Source organism: Sycon ciliatum, chromosome 1 (assembly GCF_964019385.1).
Source record: "Sycon ciliatum chromosome 1, ocSycCili1.1, whole genome shotgun sequence".
Lineage (NCBI taxonomy): Eukaryota > Metazoa > Porifera > Calcarea > Leucosolenida > Sycettidae > Sycon > Sycon ciliatum.
The window spans coordinates 97,446,266-97,463,394 of record NC_088643.1 but is presented as its reverse complement, the minus strand read 5'-3'; the positions used below and the strand labels follow the sequence as shown (position 1 = coordinate 97,463,394).

Genomic DNA, 17,129 nt, shown 5'->3' with positions numbered 1-17,129 from the left:
GCTATCATCGCTTCCGCGATGGGCATGTCTGAGGTCTGAGGTGTGTGTGTGCTCTGGCACGTACATCTAAGGGGAGTTCGAGGGGTTGCGGGAATCTCTTTTCAACTTCCCAGTGAACGCCAATGAATCACTTCCAGGGCTCCTAAGGTGTGCACAGACCTGCACATTGGCGACTGAGAAAGGAATGATAAACGCTCTCCGGATTGGATGTAAAATAATAAAATATGACACTTGTTGTAACACAGGGCGGAAGCGGCAAATAATTTCCAAACCAAGGTAGGAATGCAAACATTCACGCAATCTTACACATCCGGTCGACAATGGACTTCTCATGAAGTATCGAACGTTTTCGCTCCCTTCTCATGAAAGAGAGTACAGGCAATGGCTCAATTTGGAAAGACAAAATCTTATATAGCCTAAAGATAATGGGATAATAACACTCGGGACAAAGGTGTAAAATTATCAAGTTCTGAACGACAAAATTATCGAAGGAAAATGATAGTGACAACAACGTACAGGCGTTTCGGAGAAAGGTGTTTTAACAAACCGGAAAAAAGAACAATAGATGCTGACATAAAGCCATGTTACAATCATGATATCCGAATATATTGTGGTTCATAACCGTTTTTTGGCTGGTCATTTGGCTGGTCATCATTGAACCAACATTGAATGGTATCTTACAGGCGAGTGAACAATATGATAGGGTAGCACGGGCGCATGCAGGCCGGCTAGAAAAGGTACGGGAGGAAATACCCAACAGTAAGAATGACGGCATCCACCAGCTCACCACGCTCTTCTCCATCCAGGAACTGACTGAAGCGCAGCGCAAGCGGGAGCCGGGCTCAGTGGGCTCGCTGGAGAAGGAATCTAAGTGCATCCTGAGGAAGAGGGCACGACTGAGGATCGGCACGGATGGAGTCCTGCGCTACTCGGAGTTTTTTCTATCTTTTTTTACAATGCAACACAATTATTGTGGAAAGGTGACAACAATAAGAGACAAGATCAAAAGGAAAGCTTTACAATAATAATAATAGATTCGACGTGGAGAAAGCAATTATATTAGTGCAATTAAGAGTATAATCGATGTAGACATGGCCAGACAACAACGAGTTCATGGAAATTTTTTACTATGTTTGTATGAATGCACTATGTTTGACACCTATTATGTAATGCTGTAGCACTTCCTTTTTTTCACACTTTTAATTATGCTGTTATAAAATGTTCTATTTTTGTACACAGTACCCTCAGTTCCGATACTATTCACTGATGAGCGGAACACGAAAATCGATTTTGAATAACATAAAAATCCTTAAAAATTTCCATGAACTCGTTGTTGTCTGGCCATGTCTGCATCGATTATACTCTTAATTGCACTAATAATAATAATTGAATTGTTTGCAGGCAACCTGCCTACACTCAAGAGAGCACTGCATTTCACACAAATCCTTTGGTATCGTTACAACGTTTCGGTCTTTATGACCATCATCAGGAATGAAGTGGACATGGAAAGAACAGCAGTATAAAAGAAGGAGGCAAGCAAGCAAAGCGCGGTACATAGTGACAGCGCGCCGCCGAGTTTGCGAGGGATCCATGGAAAAGCATTTATACACAGCCGTGATGCCGGGTGACAACAGCTTCCCTGAAATGTACGGTCTTCCAAAAGACCACAAGTCCAATATTCCTCTCAGACCAGTCGTTGCGGCCTGCGGCAGCCCAGTTACAAACATCTCCATAGTCCTCGAACGCATCCTCAATCAATGTCTCCAGTTCGTGCCAGCACACCTGGAGAACACTGTTGAAGCACTCCAGTGTATGAGGAGCGCGTTTCCCAACCTCAAGGCCCCGCCCGGCACCATCATTGTGACTATGGATGTGGTGGCCCTTTACCCTAGCATCCCGAATAACGATGGCATTGCAGCAGTCATGAGAGTCCTCCGACAACACGAGGGCAGCATCGATCTGTTCGGTTTCCGAACTGGGCAGGTCAAGGAGCTCCTCGCACATGTGCTGAGCTCCAACTACTTCCGGTTTGGAGCGGAGGTGTACCACCTGAAGGATGGTGTGGCTATGGGCAATAACCTAGCGCCCCCCTTTGCCATCCTGTACATGCATGACCTAGAGAGTTCGCTCTTGCGTAGTGCACCTGCTAGCCCAGTTCTGTACAAGCGCTACATCGATGATGTTTTCATTGTGTGGAACCTCGGTCCGGAACTTCTGCAGAGTTTCCTAGATCACTTCAATAATGCTGATCCTAATATTAAATTCACTCACCAATCCACGGAGTTGACTGGCTCAATCAATTTCATGGACACGACCGTCCATGTCTCACCAGATGGATCTATATCCTATGAACTATACCGCAAGCCATGTCACAGCGGACTGGTATCAGACTACAACTCGTCAGTTCCCAACCAGCAAACGAAAGCAATTGCTTCCTCTGAGTTCCTGCGTGCCGTCCGCCTATCCTCCGATGCCGACACCCTAAAAAGAAGTGAAGAAAAAGTAACCAACATAATAAAATTCAACAACTTCCCAAAGTCAGTTATAGTTTCGGCACGTGAACGAGCTATGCGCCCCCGACGTGTCAGAGTGCAGAATGAATACCGTGTCACCCTCAACCTACCGTTTCTTACCGAGTATATCCACAACAAAATTCATAAATTACTCCGGAAGTACAAGATAAATGCCCAGCTGATTTACAGGAACCGCCGTCTAAGTTCTATGATTTGCACGTCTGCCCTCCGCAAACCACCATGCCGCAGGTATGTAGACCCGTCCAGGCCCCGTAAACGGGGGCGGCCCAAAGCTGCTTGTGTCGCCTGCATGTCCGGTTCAGGGGCATGCACGGAGCGAAATGTTGTATACCACCTCGAGTGCAAATGTGGTGATAAATATGTCGGAGAGACGTACCGCAGCCTCGCTACCAGGACAAAAGAACACAACGACGACGCACGCAACACAGTGAGCGGCACCGCGCTGGGTGAGCATTTCGCGGCCAAGCATGCATCTGACCCATTGCCATTGGGAGCAACGGCTTTCTCAGGTATCTGGGATCTCGGTTCTGAGCGTGACCGCCCCAGGAGGAGGATCCGGGAGGCCATCAATATCAGGGAGCGATCCCCGGAAATTAACAACAACAGTGGCTGGGATCTGCTATAACACCACCTTACTGCGAGTGGCGCGGGGCTCTAGACACCTCACTGGTGGTGTGAGACTGGAACTGGGCTGTTATCACTGCTGTAGCGCAGTATCTACTTTCCTCGCCGTTTGTGCTTGTGTTGTCATGTATATGTAGTAATGCACACCCGCCATGACGTGCTTTGCACTTCTCTACGCGCGCTGTCACTATGTACCGCGCTTTGCTTGCTTGCCTCCTTCTTTTATACTGCTGTTCTTTCCATGTCCACTTCATTCCTGATGATGGTCATAAAGACCGAAACTTTGTAACGATACCAAAGGATTTGTGTGAAATGCAGTGCTCTCTTGAGTGTAGGCAGGTTGCCTGCAAACAATTCAAGTATAATGAAGCTGCGTGAAGCGTCCTTCGAAATTTTGAAATAATAATAATAATAATATTAACTGGTTTGAGGGATAATAATAATAAGGAAGTATGGTGCATCGGACATTTCGAATAAGTACACAAGTCACCAACTCACCAACGTCGTGTACAGTGCTGAAACGGATGTGTCAATCTACTGGGAAGTGCCAATTCCAACAGCAGCGCCCGTTGGAGCAAACAGACCCGACATTATTATCAAGGGCAAAGATAAAGCGTTCCTTGTGGACGTAAGTGTCCCTCTGGATAGGAACATCCGCCGAAAATCTGTGGAAAAGATACAGAAATATCAAGGCCTGAAGCGTGAGGTGGAGCAGATGTGGCAGGTGCGGGCCAAGATCGTGCCAGTAATTGTGGGGGCATTAGGTGGATTAACCCCCTCGACTGCTGACTTTGTGAGGGAACTGGATGCCGGAGCCAGTGTATCGATCTTGCAAAAGGAGGCGCTCCTTGGCACAGTTGACATCATCAGGTCAATAACTCAGATGAAATAATAATTACACTCTAATAAGTTACATTGGTTTGCAAATGCCCATGGTTCGAACTATTAGTTGAAGCACCTAGTTGCAGAAAATAATTATTATTATTATTATTATTATTATTATGAAATGACCCAAAGGCAATGTGCCTATCGAGGGGTTCATTTGATTGAAAGAACAGTAGATGTAGATGTATGTACAAAGAGAAGTAGGGATTGATGAGGAGAGAAATGGGGAAAATCAACTGCAAGGTGGCGGAATTCCGTTGATTGCATAAGCATAGTCAGCTGTAAATTTCCTGAGGGCAGCTTTGAACTTATAGAGCGAGGCTTCCGATGTTAGACTGGGGGGTAAACAGTTCCATAGAATAGCAGTTCGGAACATGAAGAGAGACTTAGACAATGATTTAAATTTGGGAAGAATGATTTTATTTGGTCGTCGCTCACTATTCGTAATCTTGAAATGGAAATCAGCAAGGTAATCACGATGATGGAAAACATATCTGTGAAAAGTAGTGAGACTGATGATTTGACGACGATAGGCTAGTGACTCTAGGGAGCATTTAGAATTTAAGACAGATTTGGAAGAAGTGTAATCAAATGCAATTTTTTTTCTTTTTCAGTAGAGCTCTAGCAAACCTTGCCTGTAATTGATCAAGAGTGGTCATGGGTTTCTTATTAGATCCAAACGACCACACCGTACAGCTATATTCGATCACAGGTCTTACAAACCCTTTGTACAGTATGATCATTGCCGAAGGCGTAAGTTGCTGGGACATAATTGACAGTAGGTGCACTCGATATCTGAACTTCGAAGTTATTGAGGCGACATGTTTGCGGAAATCCAGGTTGTCGGTCAAGGTGATGCCAAGATGTTGCAGTTCAGAAACCACCGTTAATGGCTCATTGTACATTTGGTATTGGATTCCTGCAGGTGGTGTATCATTGATAGCTCTATGGCACAGCACGGTTGTCTTGCTTGCTGAGAATTCACCGCCATTGTTCCTGCCCCATGTTTGACATGCATCGAGATCAGACTGCATGTTCGCTCTACTGGCGAGGGTGTCTTCAGGTTTGTAAGCCAGTAGGAGGGTGACATCATCTGCAAATAGATATTGCGTGCAATGTTGCATAGCGTTGGGCAGGTCATTTATATAGAGTAGGAATAGGAGTGGTGAAAGGTGGGAACCTTGAGGCACTCCGCAGTTGATGCTCCGCTTCTTCGATTTAGTGCTATGTACCTTCACTTCAATTTGTCGATCCCCTAAGAAGCTCTTCAGCCATTTTACTGACGAAGCTGTAGCAATCTTACCGAATTTCTTTAGGAGTACAGAGTGGTCGACCCGGTCGAAAGCTTTCCTGAAATCTAGAGATATCAGGTCAAAATTAGTGCCACTATCAATATTTACAGCCATTGATTGGGTTAGCAAGATAAGTTGGTCCGTTACCGACTTGTTGCGTACATATGCGAATTGACCTTTACAAATTACACCATGGGTCATCAAGTATCGAAGTAGACGTTCCGAGAGAATCTTTTCCATTAGTTTCGCTATGCATGGGAGGAGGGATATAGGTCTGTAATTGGTAGGCTCTTTGGCGCAACCTCTATTCTTGTACACCGGTATTACAGTGGATGATTTCCAGGAGGACGGGAACACACCATCATCAAGGCTGTAGTTGAACAATACTGATAGTGATTGGGAAAGGATATCTGCGAATTGCTTTAGTATACGGTTTGTCAGGTTGATGTCTGATGATGATTTATGTTGTTGCAGCCTCTTTGCTGCATCGAAGACTTCAACAGGGCGTATGTTTCCGAATCCAAATTTGTTTCCATCGACGTCGGCTTCATTGATTGTTATACTAGTTGCTACAGGATTCGGCGGCGTTGACTGAGTGGTGCATTGGCGGGCAAAGAAGGTACACAGCGTTTCGGCCTTCGCTTGATCTGTTTTGTGAATTTCATTGCCGTTCTGCAGGTCTGGAATTGCCTTTTTATTTGTTTGGTCAATATTGCATATTGCTTTGGCACGTTTCCACCACGCATAGCCACCCTTTCTTTCCTTGCCAAGCATTGTGTATCCGAGCGTTGACAAGTATGTGTCCTTGGCGGCTCTTAATGACCGGTGGTACAGGTTGCGCGAGAGTTTGTATGCAGCTCGTAAGGAATCGTTGAGTGGCTCCTTTCGGTGGAGCACATAGAGACGGTTAGTTCGCTGACGTTGCGTCTTAAGTTTTTTTGTGAACCATGGTTGGTTCGACTGGGTGTTTTTCCGGCGTGTGATGGTCGTTGCTGCCTGAATTGCCTGGTCCAGCAGTGCAGAGTAGGCCATGCATCTGAAACTGATGTGCACGTTGGTGCCCTGCATGCATTCGGTCAATGGTAGTGTGCTCAGTTTCTGCCTGAGGAGGTGCATGTCAACCTTTCTGGAGACTGCGGCTGCGTTGACAGTACTTCTAGAGTGGCGTTTCTCTGGTGGAGAATATGCGCAAAATAGAGGACAGTGGTCTGCAATGGGCATGGATGTGTAACATGAAGTGACAAGATGGGGCATATTAGTTAAAATCAGGTCTAGGGACGGATTAGAATCTTTAGTTGGCCTCGTTCCATGGTTCTTGGAGACCATAGTGAAGCCATAGTCGTCAAAGGCGGACTGCATGTGTCTACCTGCAGTGTTCGTAGGGTCTGCGTTGTTCCACTCATTGTTCTTGGAGTTGAAGTCTCCCACGACAATTACTGGACGGTTGTCAACGAGGGGGTGAAGAGGACTGAATGAGTTGCAGAATGCAAGACTATCGTGTCTTGGAGGACGGTACATACAGGAAATGATTGTAGCTCCTGTTTCGACAGTTATCATCTCTGAATTGTTGCACTCTAGATCCCGGCGGCGCATAGCACAAAGGGCGGACGAAGAGAAGACTGCTACCCCACCACCACCCAAGTCGCTCCATGTAGTGCTGCACTGGGACCGGTCACGACGGAACAGGTCGTAACCCGGTATCTGAATGATCTCGTCTGGGATACACGAATTTAGCCACGTTTCCGTTATACACAAAATGTCTACTTTATGGTGGTCAAGGAGGTCTGTAATATCAGCCAGTTTATGTTTCATACTACGACAGTTCAGGGTACATATCCGAATGCAAGAATTATTGTTATTGTTGTGGGGGGATGCGTTTACTGGTGTGGTATCAGGTGGAGGTTGTTCTCTTACAAACGTTGAGTGGGGTTGGGCACGATAGGTGCGAGGCATGAAAACTGGTGCATGGGGATTGAGTGGGAACACGGTCGTGGCTGCTGTTGAGCGGGGTTGGGCACGATAGGTGCAAGGTATGAAGACTGGTGCATGGGGGTTGAGTGGGAACAAGGTCGTGGCTGCTGTTGAGCAGGGTTGGGCACGATAGATGCGAGGTAAGAAGACTGGTGCATGGGGATTGAGTGGGAACACGGTCGATTAGATGGTGGCTGTGGGCCTATTTGCCTCGCTGAAGTCCCATGGCCGAACCTGAATGGGCGCTGGCCAAAACCCATCTGCCTCGATGGCTGCACATTGGTCTTCACGGACTGTAAGCCTTGCAGCTTTTGTGCCTACATGCTTGCGAGAAGGAAAGGTGCGGCAAGCTGTGGGTGTGATGCCATTCTGGACACAGTGGGACGTTATGGAGTCTGCGTCGCAACTGTCATCAATATTGCCAACAAAGTATACTTTCCGCAGGGAGCCAAGAGAACCTCTCAGTTTGCGGCTGGTAACTGTAGTCCATTGTTCGTCGTGTTGCTGGTGTTGGTGGTGTTGGTGGTGCTGTTGTTGCTGCTGCTGCTTCTGGCGCTGTTGTTGTTGTTGTTGTTGTTGTTGTTGTTGTTGTTGTTGTCGCTGTTGGGGTCGTTGGTGCTGGTTAGTTTGCTGGCGGTGCTCCTGTGGGAGAGGTGGCTGCGCAGTGACCGATGGCTTGGAGGAGGGCCGAAGTGCTCCGTTGTCACTGGAGCTATTGAGCACTGATGCCCATACGCGCTGCTGGGTCGTGGATCTGCAAGTGCTACAACTTGTAGTGGTATCCATGTGGTTGGCTTGCTGCATTTGCAGCCCATGTGCACCCGGCTTGGATACGGTATCGCCCGCCTTTTGGAATGGGGTCGGTGCAGTGTGTTGTACATGCTCTACTGACTTGAGGCGCCCTTGGTTGGCTTGCTGCATTTGCAGCCCACGTGCACCCGGCTTGGATACGGTATCGCCAGCCTTTTTGAGTGGGGTCGGTTCTGTGTACATGTGTTGCATATGCTCTACTGACTTGAGGCGCGCTTCCTGTTCCTTACACTTGTCCTCCAGCGCAGATATACGGGAATCTGATTGCACCGTACTAATAGGCGTATGCGTGTGTGCAAGGTCAGCTTGCTCTTTTCTAATCATGGAGAGTTCCCCTTGCATGTTGACGATTGCCGAGGAGATCCCTGAAAAAACTTCGTGAAGGGCGGCCAATTCAGCCTTGACTGTCCCAACTATTTCGGTCTTGATGCTTTCGATCAGGCCATTGACATCTAATATGGAGTCTTCGGGAGGCGAGATAACCTCTAAGTCACTTACCGGCGACTTGCTGCCTGCATCTCGACCGCATTCCGTAGGGTGTGTGGTTCTGCCCGCAGAACACACGTTCGCCTCTCCAGTAGAGTCACCAGCAGACCGAGAGTCTGTGTCGTCCTCCTCAACGTAGAGATCAAAGCATGGCTTCCCAAAGGCCTGCTTTGGGGTTACCGATCCTTGCTTGTAGCTATCGTTTGGATATGAATAGTCGATCAACGGCATGTTCACAGCTCAAAAAATGCAACCGCACTCTACGATGTACAAACGGATGATGATCGTAATATTAATCACTTGCCAATAACAAAGACAACAATAATACCATCAGCCCCCATTCACCGGTTTTGACGGTGCTTCACTGATGTTGAATGAGAAGAATGATATTGCTGCCTTCAGTGCTATTGTGTCGCTGAAGGGCTCGATTTCAGATTTGATGACGGTTACTTTTCAACGGATTTTGTTTGCTGATTTAGCTCTCTTGCTATTACTGTACCTGCTTGTGTTAAGTCTCATTCTCGCAGATTAGTTGTATAATAGATTGTACATGCATCATTGTAGATTTGCTGTTCACAGTATTTCTCTCTTTTTTCTTTCTTTTTTCTCAGTCTTCCTTATTATATTTTCTTCACATACAACAGCAGTACTCCCCATGGTCTTAAATGACCCGGGATGCTGCATAATACAAACACAAAACCAATAAAGCCACCCCCATAATAATAATCAATCTGCGGACAGCATGCTGTTTCGTTCTTTTTGAACTCATCAGCGCAGCACAGAGGAAATGAGGATAATAATAATAATAATAATTTGAAACTCGGATGTTGAGCCATAAATAAATGTGGAAGAGAAAAGGACATATGGATACGAGTTAAGAGTAACTCTCCATCACTGTAACATGATACTATATACAGTCAGAAAGTGCAATAACTAGGCGCAAAAAGTTTGGTTTTCGGCTTGTACAATTCGTTTTCGCAAAGCTTCCCTTTCTTTACTTATCGTTGATATTTATGACCCACCCAAGTTGGGTGGTGTGCTGCTTTGCTGCTTCGAATTGTAGTTAGACCGCTTTGTCAAATATCGTACTGGTCTCGTCATCGTCCAGTAACAATCGACATTCTTTGTTCCGTTGGGACTGTAGCTTTTGCTCGTTTTCGTTGCGCTTGCCTTCCCCTCTTTGGTCTTTTCCATAACCTTGAACCTTCCAAGTTGGAAGGCTGTCGGTTAGCGCTACGGAGATGTGTTGAAGCTAGGTGTCAGGACGTCGAATGTTTCAGTACTCTGTCAGTTTTGTGCCTAGTTATTGCACTTTCTGACTGTATATAGTATCATGTTACAGTGATGGAGAGTTACTCTTAACTCGTATCCATATGTCCTTTTCTCTTCCACAATAATAATAATAATAAAACTTAGCCTGTAAAATGTAAAAAATCACTGAGTACAGTTTAATTCAATATCCATGTCCAGTATTTATAATGAAAAATAATATGCTGCAATTTAGCTGCAATTTATAGATTCTCACATGCGAGCAACCTGGGCCTCAGCAACAACCAGCTCAGCAGACTCCGGATGCCGACCCGATCGCTCACGGAAAAGACCCCGTGAACCCCGCAAACACATGATGCATGATCGTGTAATGGGTAGCGGAGTGGTAGGCGCGGTTAGATCAACAAAAATTACTTTTATTCTACTTCTTTCAGGTACACACCTGAGATATAATTATTAGTGAAAGAACAAACGGCAAAATAACTGACTTTCTCTCCGGTGCACACCTGGAGGTTGAATAGCTCGTTATTATCAAAATCTCTCATCTTCATCAAAACAGAAATGCGCAGCCGCTTTTATGCAGCAGACGCCGTACGCTTACATACGGAGATACACTAAATATACATCAGGCAAAGCTCCGTATTAGTTCCGTACTGCTTCCGTATTGGTCGGGCAGGGATACTGTAACAGATTCACACACTCACACTGTGCATCCTACTACACGTTCCCACTTACGTTGTGTTACATCACACCTGTGTTGCATGTTCACCTTGGATTACACTTCTGTCCCATATAACCCCGTTGATGGTATAATAAAGTCGTTCTACTCTTGATCCTGAATCGCTCTGGTTGGACGGTTACACTGGTAGCAAAGGATGGTTGTCGAGATTTTTTGTTTGCTGGTATGCGTGGCCACCCTTCTGTTAGCTCGGTATGACCGCTACAAGGACGGAGCGCGTCGACGGGTACAAACTGCCGCAACGACGGATATACCTCAAGGACGTCAACGGCCCACGGACCAACGACTGCTCGACAGGAAATTTGATGGGACAGTCAATAGGCCTCCGGTGTTTTCGGGCAACCCTGCGGACTTCAGGGAGTGGGTCTTCGCTATCGAGCTCGCCATGGTGTCACAGCGCGTCAACGACGACCAGGAGCAGGTGCGATTCGCTGCCAGCTACCTACAAGGCAACGCCAGGCTTTGGCTGATGTCGGTATTGGATTCCGGCGCCTGCATCCACGACTGGCCGACGCTAAAACAGTCACTCGGCGACGTGTATGGCCCAGTCCATGAACAGGAGGAAGCGCGCCTCAAGCTGTTTGGACTGGTGCAGCGCGGCAGCCTGGACGCATACGTACAGGAATTCACTAACCTCTGCCTTCAGGTGAACGACCTGAATGACCATTCGAAGGCGGTGCTGTTCGTGAGGGGCCTGCATGCAGCAATCGGTCACTCGGCTCTTCGGGAGCACCCGACAACACTAGGCCAGGCCATTCGTGCCGCACGCATGGCAGCCATGCAGGCATCAGGAGTATGGAGGGAACAGACCACCACAGGCACAGGCATTCGTCGGTCGAGGCACCCGGGTCCGGCACCTCACGCTCAGGCCAGTACACCGAGGCAACCTGTCAGTCCATGGGGACGTCAGCAGCAGCAATCTAACCGTACGAGTGAGCCCATATGTTACTCATGCAGGAAGCCTGGACATATTGCCAGAAACTGTCCAGTCATCGTGAATTCCCCAACGCTTCCAGCCAGTGAAGAAGGGAGTGCGCTCACTGGCGGTGGATACTCAGGCACCCACACCACTCATTGTGTTCAATAGGTTCGAGGGCCTGAGTGTTGAGGAAGGAGACAGCGCAAGCGATCCTGCAGTGGAGAGTTCTGACGCTACGCCTAAGGCGCACATCAGCAGCGTGGCGATGAGCGCAGAGCACGATCTGCTATGTGTCACTGGGAAGGTGAATGGGAGGAAGGCTACCATGCTAATAGACTCTGGCTCTACCCACGATTTTTTGTCGTCGGAGTTCGTCAGGAGACATAACCTGAAGACTGACACGGCGACCAAGGAGCTGAAGGTCACATTAGCAGATGGCTCGTCTCGTACACAGCCTTTGGAAACTGCCGGGCCAGTAAAAGTGGTGGTAGCTGACTTCAGCGAAACCCAGACCTTCACCGTGCTGCCACTGGCGCGCTACGACGCCATCTTGGGAATGCCGTGGCTGTCTCGCCACAACCCAACGATCGACTTCCGGAGTAAAAAGGTGCAGATCCAGGAGGACACCTTCGTGGCTCGAGGCCACGAAGCTGGCGAGGACGCCGAGTTCGCAGAATCCCACTTCATCTCTGCAGCACAAGCGAATGCCGCTATTCGTTCAGGAGACGAAGCGTATATAGCCTGGGTCTCTATGGAGGATGATGCGCCGGGCCAAGATCCACCACCTATCCGTGACAAGGAAGGAACTCACTTCGGAAGTGAGCTGAACGCTCTGCTACGTGAGTTCGACGACCTATTTCCGGACGAGCTCCCTGACCAACTACCGCCAGAGCGAACGGTCGACCATGAAATAAAGGTGGCGGAAGGGACAGCGCCACCATCACGACCGGCATACCGCCTTCCGAAGCCGGAGCTAGACGAGCTCCAGAAGCAGATTGAGGAGCTGCTCCGGAGAGGCTTCTTAGAGCCGAGTAAGTCGCCCTATGGGGCTCCTGTGTTCTTTGTGAAGAAATCAGATGGATCTCTTCGCATGGTGTGTGACTGGAGGGAACTTAATAGAATAACAATTAAGAATAAGGCCTGCCTCCCTAACATTGAGGACCTATTCGACACAGTGCAGGGCAGTGCATATTTCTCGAAGCTTGATCTTCGCGCAGGATACAACCAAATCAGGATACAACAGGAGGATGTGCCGAAAACGGCAATTAACACCCCGTTTGGCCACTACCAGTTCAGGGTCATGGGGTTTGGTCTGACTAATGCCCCGGCAACCTTCCAATCACTGATGAACTCCATTCTGCAGCCGTACTTGCGCCAATTCGTGGTAGTGTTCCTGGATGACATTCTGATTTTTAGCAAAACCCTGGAAGAGCACGTTGAGCACATTCGAACCGTTCTGACTACCCTCCGCGCTAACCAACTATTCTGCAAGTTACCGAAATGCGAGTTTGCGGTGGAAGAAATTCTATTCTTGGGTCACCGTTTGACCGGTTCCTCGATTAGCCCTGATCCGGAGAAGTTGGCTGCAGTTCGTGATTGGCCCACCCCCTGTACGGTGAAAGACGTGAGACAATTTCTCGGGTTTACCAATTACTTCCGTCGCTTTATTAGACACTATTCATATATTTCCAAGCCCTTGGAGGAGCTAACGGGTAAATACACCAGGTTCTCATGGACTGGTGAGGCCCAGGCAGCATTCGAGGAGTTGCGAAGGGCACTGCTAAATCCCCCTATTTTGAGACTTCCAGACGTATCAAAACCTTTCCGAGTTGAAACTGATGCTAGCGATTTTGCAATCGCGGGGGTGCTCTCGCAGGAGGGGGAACCTGGTTGTTGGTTGCCAGTGGCGTACGGCAGTCGAAAGCTTTCCTCGGCGGAGCGGAACTACACAGCGTCGGAACGAGAAACGTTAGCAGTTGTGTCCGCCCTCCGGATGTGGCGCATTTATTTGTTTGAACACTTTGACGTTTTCACAGACAACCGAGCAGCAGTCTACTTACTGACAAAATCAAATCTCACGAAAAGGGAGTCCCGTTGGGTTGAATTTCTTGCGGACTTTGATTACACTATTCACCATAAACCTGGCAAGGAGAATGTGGCGGATCCGTTGTCACGCCGCCCGGACTTAAGGGACGAAGATCATGTGGTTCCGCCTGAAGCTCGACTAAACGCTATAGAATATACCTTGGAGGTCAATGACGATATAGCCAACATGATACTGGACAGTTATGCCGTGGACCCTGAGCTGAGTGTAGTTATGGAACGAATGAAGCGCCCCGACAGTGACAATGTGCACAGTCAGTACTTCATCGACAACGACTCCGGGTTCCTCTACTTGAAGGCGTCTCCTAGCAACCGTTTATGCATACCGAGGTGTACCCTACGGCTGAAATTGGTACAGGAGAACCATGACTGCGTGACGGCAGGTCACCCAGGGCGTGACCGCACGTATTCACGCTTGGCAAAATTTTTCTATTGGCCGAAAATGGGACTCGATGTCAAACGTTTCGTGAAGTCTTGCGATATTTGCCAGCGAACTAAACCGGGGAGGCTGCGCACGGGCCTGCTGCAGTCATTACCAATACCCAAAGGCCCGTGGGAGGATATCGCCATGGATTTTATTACGGGTCTTCCTAGGACAGCTGCTGGACATGATGCTATTTATACCTTTGTGGACCGCCTGACTAAATGCGTTCATTTGGTACCGACTACCACATCCATTGATGCCAAGGGCAGTGCTGAATTGTACATAGCTAACGTTTTTCGGTTGCATGGTTTGAGTTCATCCATTGTCTCAGATAGAGATCCTCGGTTCACTGCTGCCTTTTTTAGGGAGGTGTTTCAACTTCTGGGAACCAAGCTTTGTTTCAGCACGGCAAACCATCCCCAAACAGATGGATTAACGGAGAGGGTGAATAGGCTGGTTGAAGACATCCTCCGTGCATTCATTAACCATAAGCATGACAATTGGGATAAGCTATTGCCTCTTTGCGAGTTCTCCATCAATAGTGCCCACCATTCCTCTACATCGCATACCCCATTTTATTTGAATTTTGGGTTTCACCCCCGAGCCCCAGCGGATTTGCTGGGTGATCGTATGGGAGTCGGACACTCTGATTGGGTGAAGGAGCAACAGGATGCGTTACGCGTTGCTAAGGATGCTATTGTAGCGGCTCAGGCGCGGCAGGCCTTGTATGCGGACAACACTCGTGCCCCCAGTACTATAAAGGTTGGTGACCGTGTTCTGGTCTATAGGGATTTCCTCATTACTCCCGAGGCGCGGAATCAGCCGTCCCCTAAGCTGCGTTCCAAATGGTATGGTCCATTTCCTGTAACTGAGAAGGTTGGTGCCAATGCCTTCCGGTTGCTACTTCCTGCCAATATGCGTTGTCATCCGGTGTTTAATGTGTCAGCTCTGAGGCGGTATGAGGAGAACTCTATACCAGGACGGCAACAGCCGCCTCCGCCACCAATAACGGATCTGGACGGCAACACGCGTTATATTGTAGACGCGGTCGTCGATGAACGGAAACGGAGGGGCCGCATGGAGTATCTAGTTCAATGGCGTGGCTACAGTGAGAACACCTGGGAGCCTATCGAACATTTATTGGACGAGTCTAACAAGGAAATTATTCCGCTGCAGAGTTACTTGAAAACGAAGCGTCGTCAATAGCCGCCTTTCCTGCGTTGAGTTTTACTTCCTACCATACCTTGAATTGCCTCTTGTGTTAGCAATTATTTTCGAACCAATAATATTGATTTACTGGTATTATAATGCTTACCTACTCGTGTTTAGCCCGGCTCACCTTTGCTGACGAGGGGGGTGGTGTAACAGATTCACACACTCACACTGTGCATCCTACTACACGTTCCCACTTACGTTGTGTTACATCACACCTGTGTTGCATGTTCACCTTGGATTACACTTCTGTCCCATATAACCCCGTTGATGGTATAATAAAGTCGTTCTACTCTTGATCCTGAATCGCTCTGGTTGGACGGTTACAGATACTACAATCGCAACAGGGCAAATGAGAGACGGCATCTGATGTAAGATATTACGTGGGAGTACTGCTCCTTCCTCCTTTCCGCTCTCAATAACGCCATTCGGCTATAGAGTGATGTCGCCGCTCTTCCCATGCCACCAATTGCCGACAGCACAACAGGCATGAACGTCGCATGCTCGACCTCTCTCACTCTCTCTTCATAACATCGTCGCTTTTCTTTTTCATGGCGCCGATAGACAGTGAAAGCGCTACTCAGAGTCGAAGGGCAGATCTACGAAACAGAAGTCACTGGGTTGGAGGAAAATCCAGGTGGTGGTTCTACCCTGTTCGTTGCGCTGAACGTTCCTCGAGCTGGTGCATGATGCACCACTCAGTGGTCACATGGGTCGAAACAGGACCAACGACCGCATTCGGGACATAGTATGGTGGCCCTTCATGTCAGAAGATGTGTCAACGTACGTGAGAGGATGCGCAGCTTGTCAGCGGCACAAGCGCCCCAAACATCCGGACAAGGCGGAGCTGCAGAAGACGAATATACCCGCAGCACCTTTGGCACGGATACAGGTTGATTTTGTTGGACCATTTCAGCCGTCTATGCCGGATCAGTTTCACTATATCTTGGCCGTACAATATGTATTGACGCGATGCGCGATACTTATCCCTACAGCAGACGCCACGGCAGAGACGGCAGCGCAGGCCCTACTAGAGCATTTGTAACAGTGTTACCTGCTGTTCACACTCCTATCCCCTCTATCCACGGCCCTTCGGCCTATCACCTACCATCCCGCCTATCTAGTTGACACCTTTACATCATATATAACCCTGTGCAGTACGAATAAAGATCATTCTTTTCCTCAACCCGCAGTAGCCGGTTACACTGGGAGCAGAGAGGATGATTTCCATCGACCTGACTAGTACTGGCCTTCCGCTCCTGCTGACCGTCATCGCCGTGACAGCGTACCTGGCTCTACAAGAGTTGCGACGACTCGTGGCCGCCATCACTCCAACTCCTGCGATACCATTTCAAGTCCCATCCAGCCCAGGGCTAAGCACCAGAGAGCACCCTCGCGATAATATTACCAAGCGCCATGTCAAGGAGCCCCCAGCATTTCACGGTGAGGCAGATTTGTTTCGGGAGTGGGTATTTAGCATGGACTTAGCTATAAAAGCCATATGATTTGCGACACAGGAGGAAGAAGTCACTTATGCCTCGAGTTTTCTTGTGGGCAATGCCCGCCTATGGCTTATTTCGAACATGGAGGCTGGGGAACACTACATCAACTGGCCCACGCTAAGGGATGCACTAGGAAGTGTGTATGGCCCGCATTTCAGCAATGAGCAAAATCGGTTGAATTTATTTAGTGCTCGTCAGAAGGACACCGTTGCATCATTTATCACTGACTTTAATCGTCTCAGCCTGCAGGTACCTGAGTTAGACGAACACTCGCTCGCCCTGCTGTTTGTCAACGGACTCGGGGGCCATTTGAGGCGTGAAGTACTCAAGGAGCATCCGACAACACTGTCGAAGGCTAT

At 48.4% G+C, this 17,129-nt stretch overlaps 1 protein-coding gene across 1 annotated transcript; it reads left to right on the top strand.

Moving 5' to 3' along the window:
* Positions 1-1,617: 1,617 nt before the first annotated feature.
* Positions 1,618-7,290, top strand: LOC135809351 (uncharacterized). Its single transcript, XM_065322689.1, has 2 exons — positions 1,618-2,502; positions 7,231-7,290. The coding sequence occupies exons 1-2, from the start codon at positions 1,618-1,620 to the stop codon at positions 7,288-7,290; spliced, it is 945 nt and encodes a 314-aa protein (XP_065178761.1).
* The last annotated feature ends 9,839 nt before the right edge of the window (positions 7,291-17,129 follow it).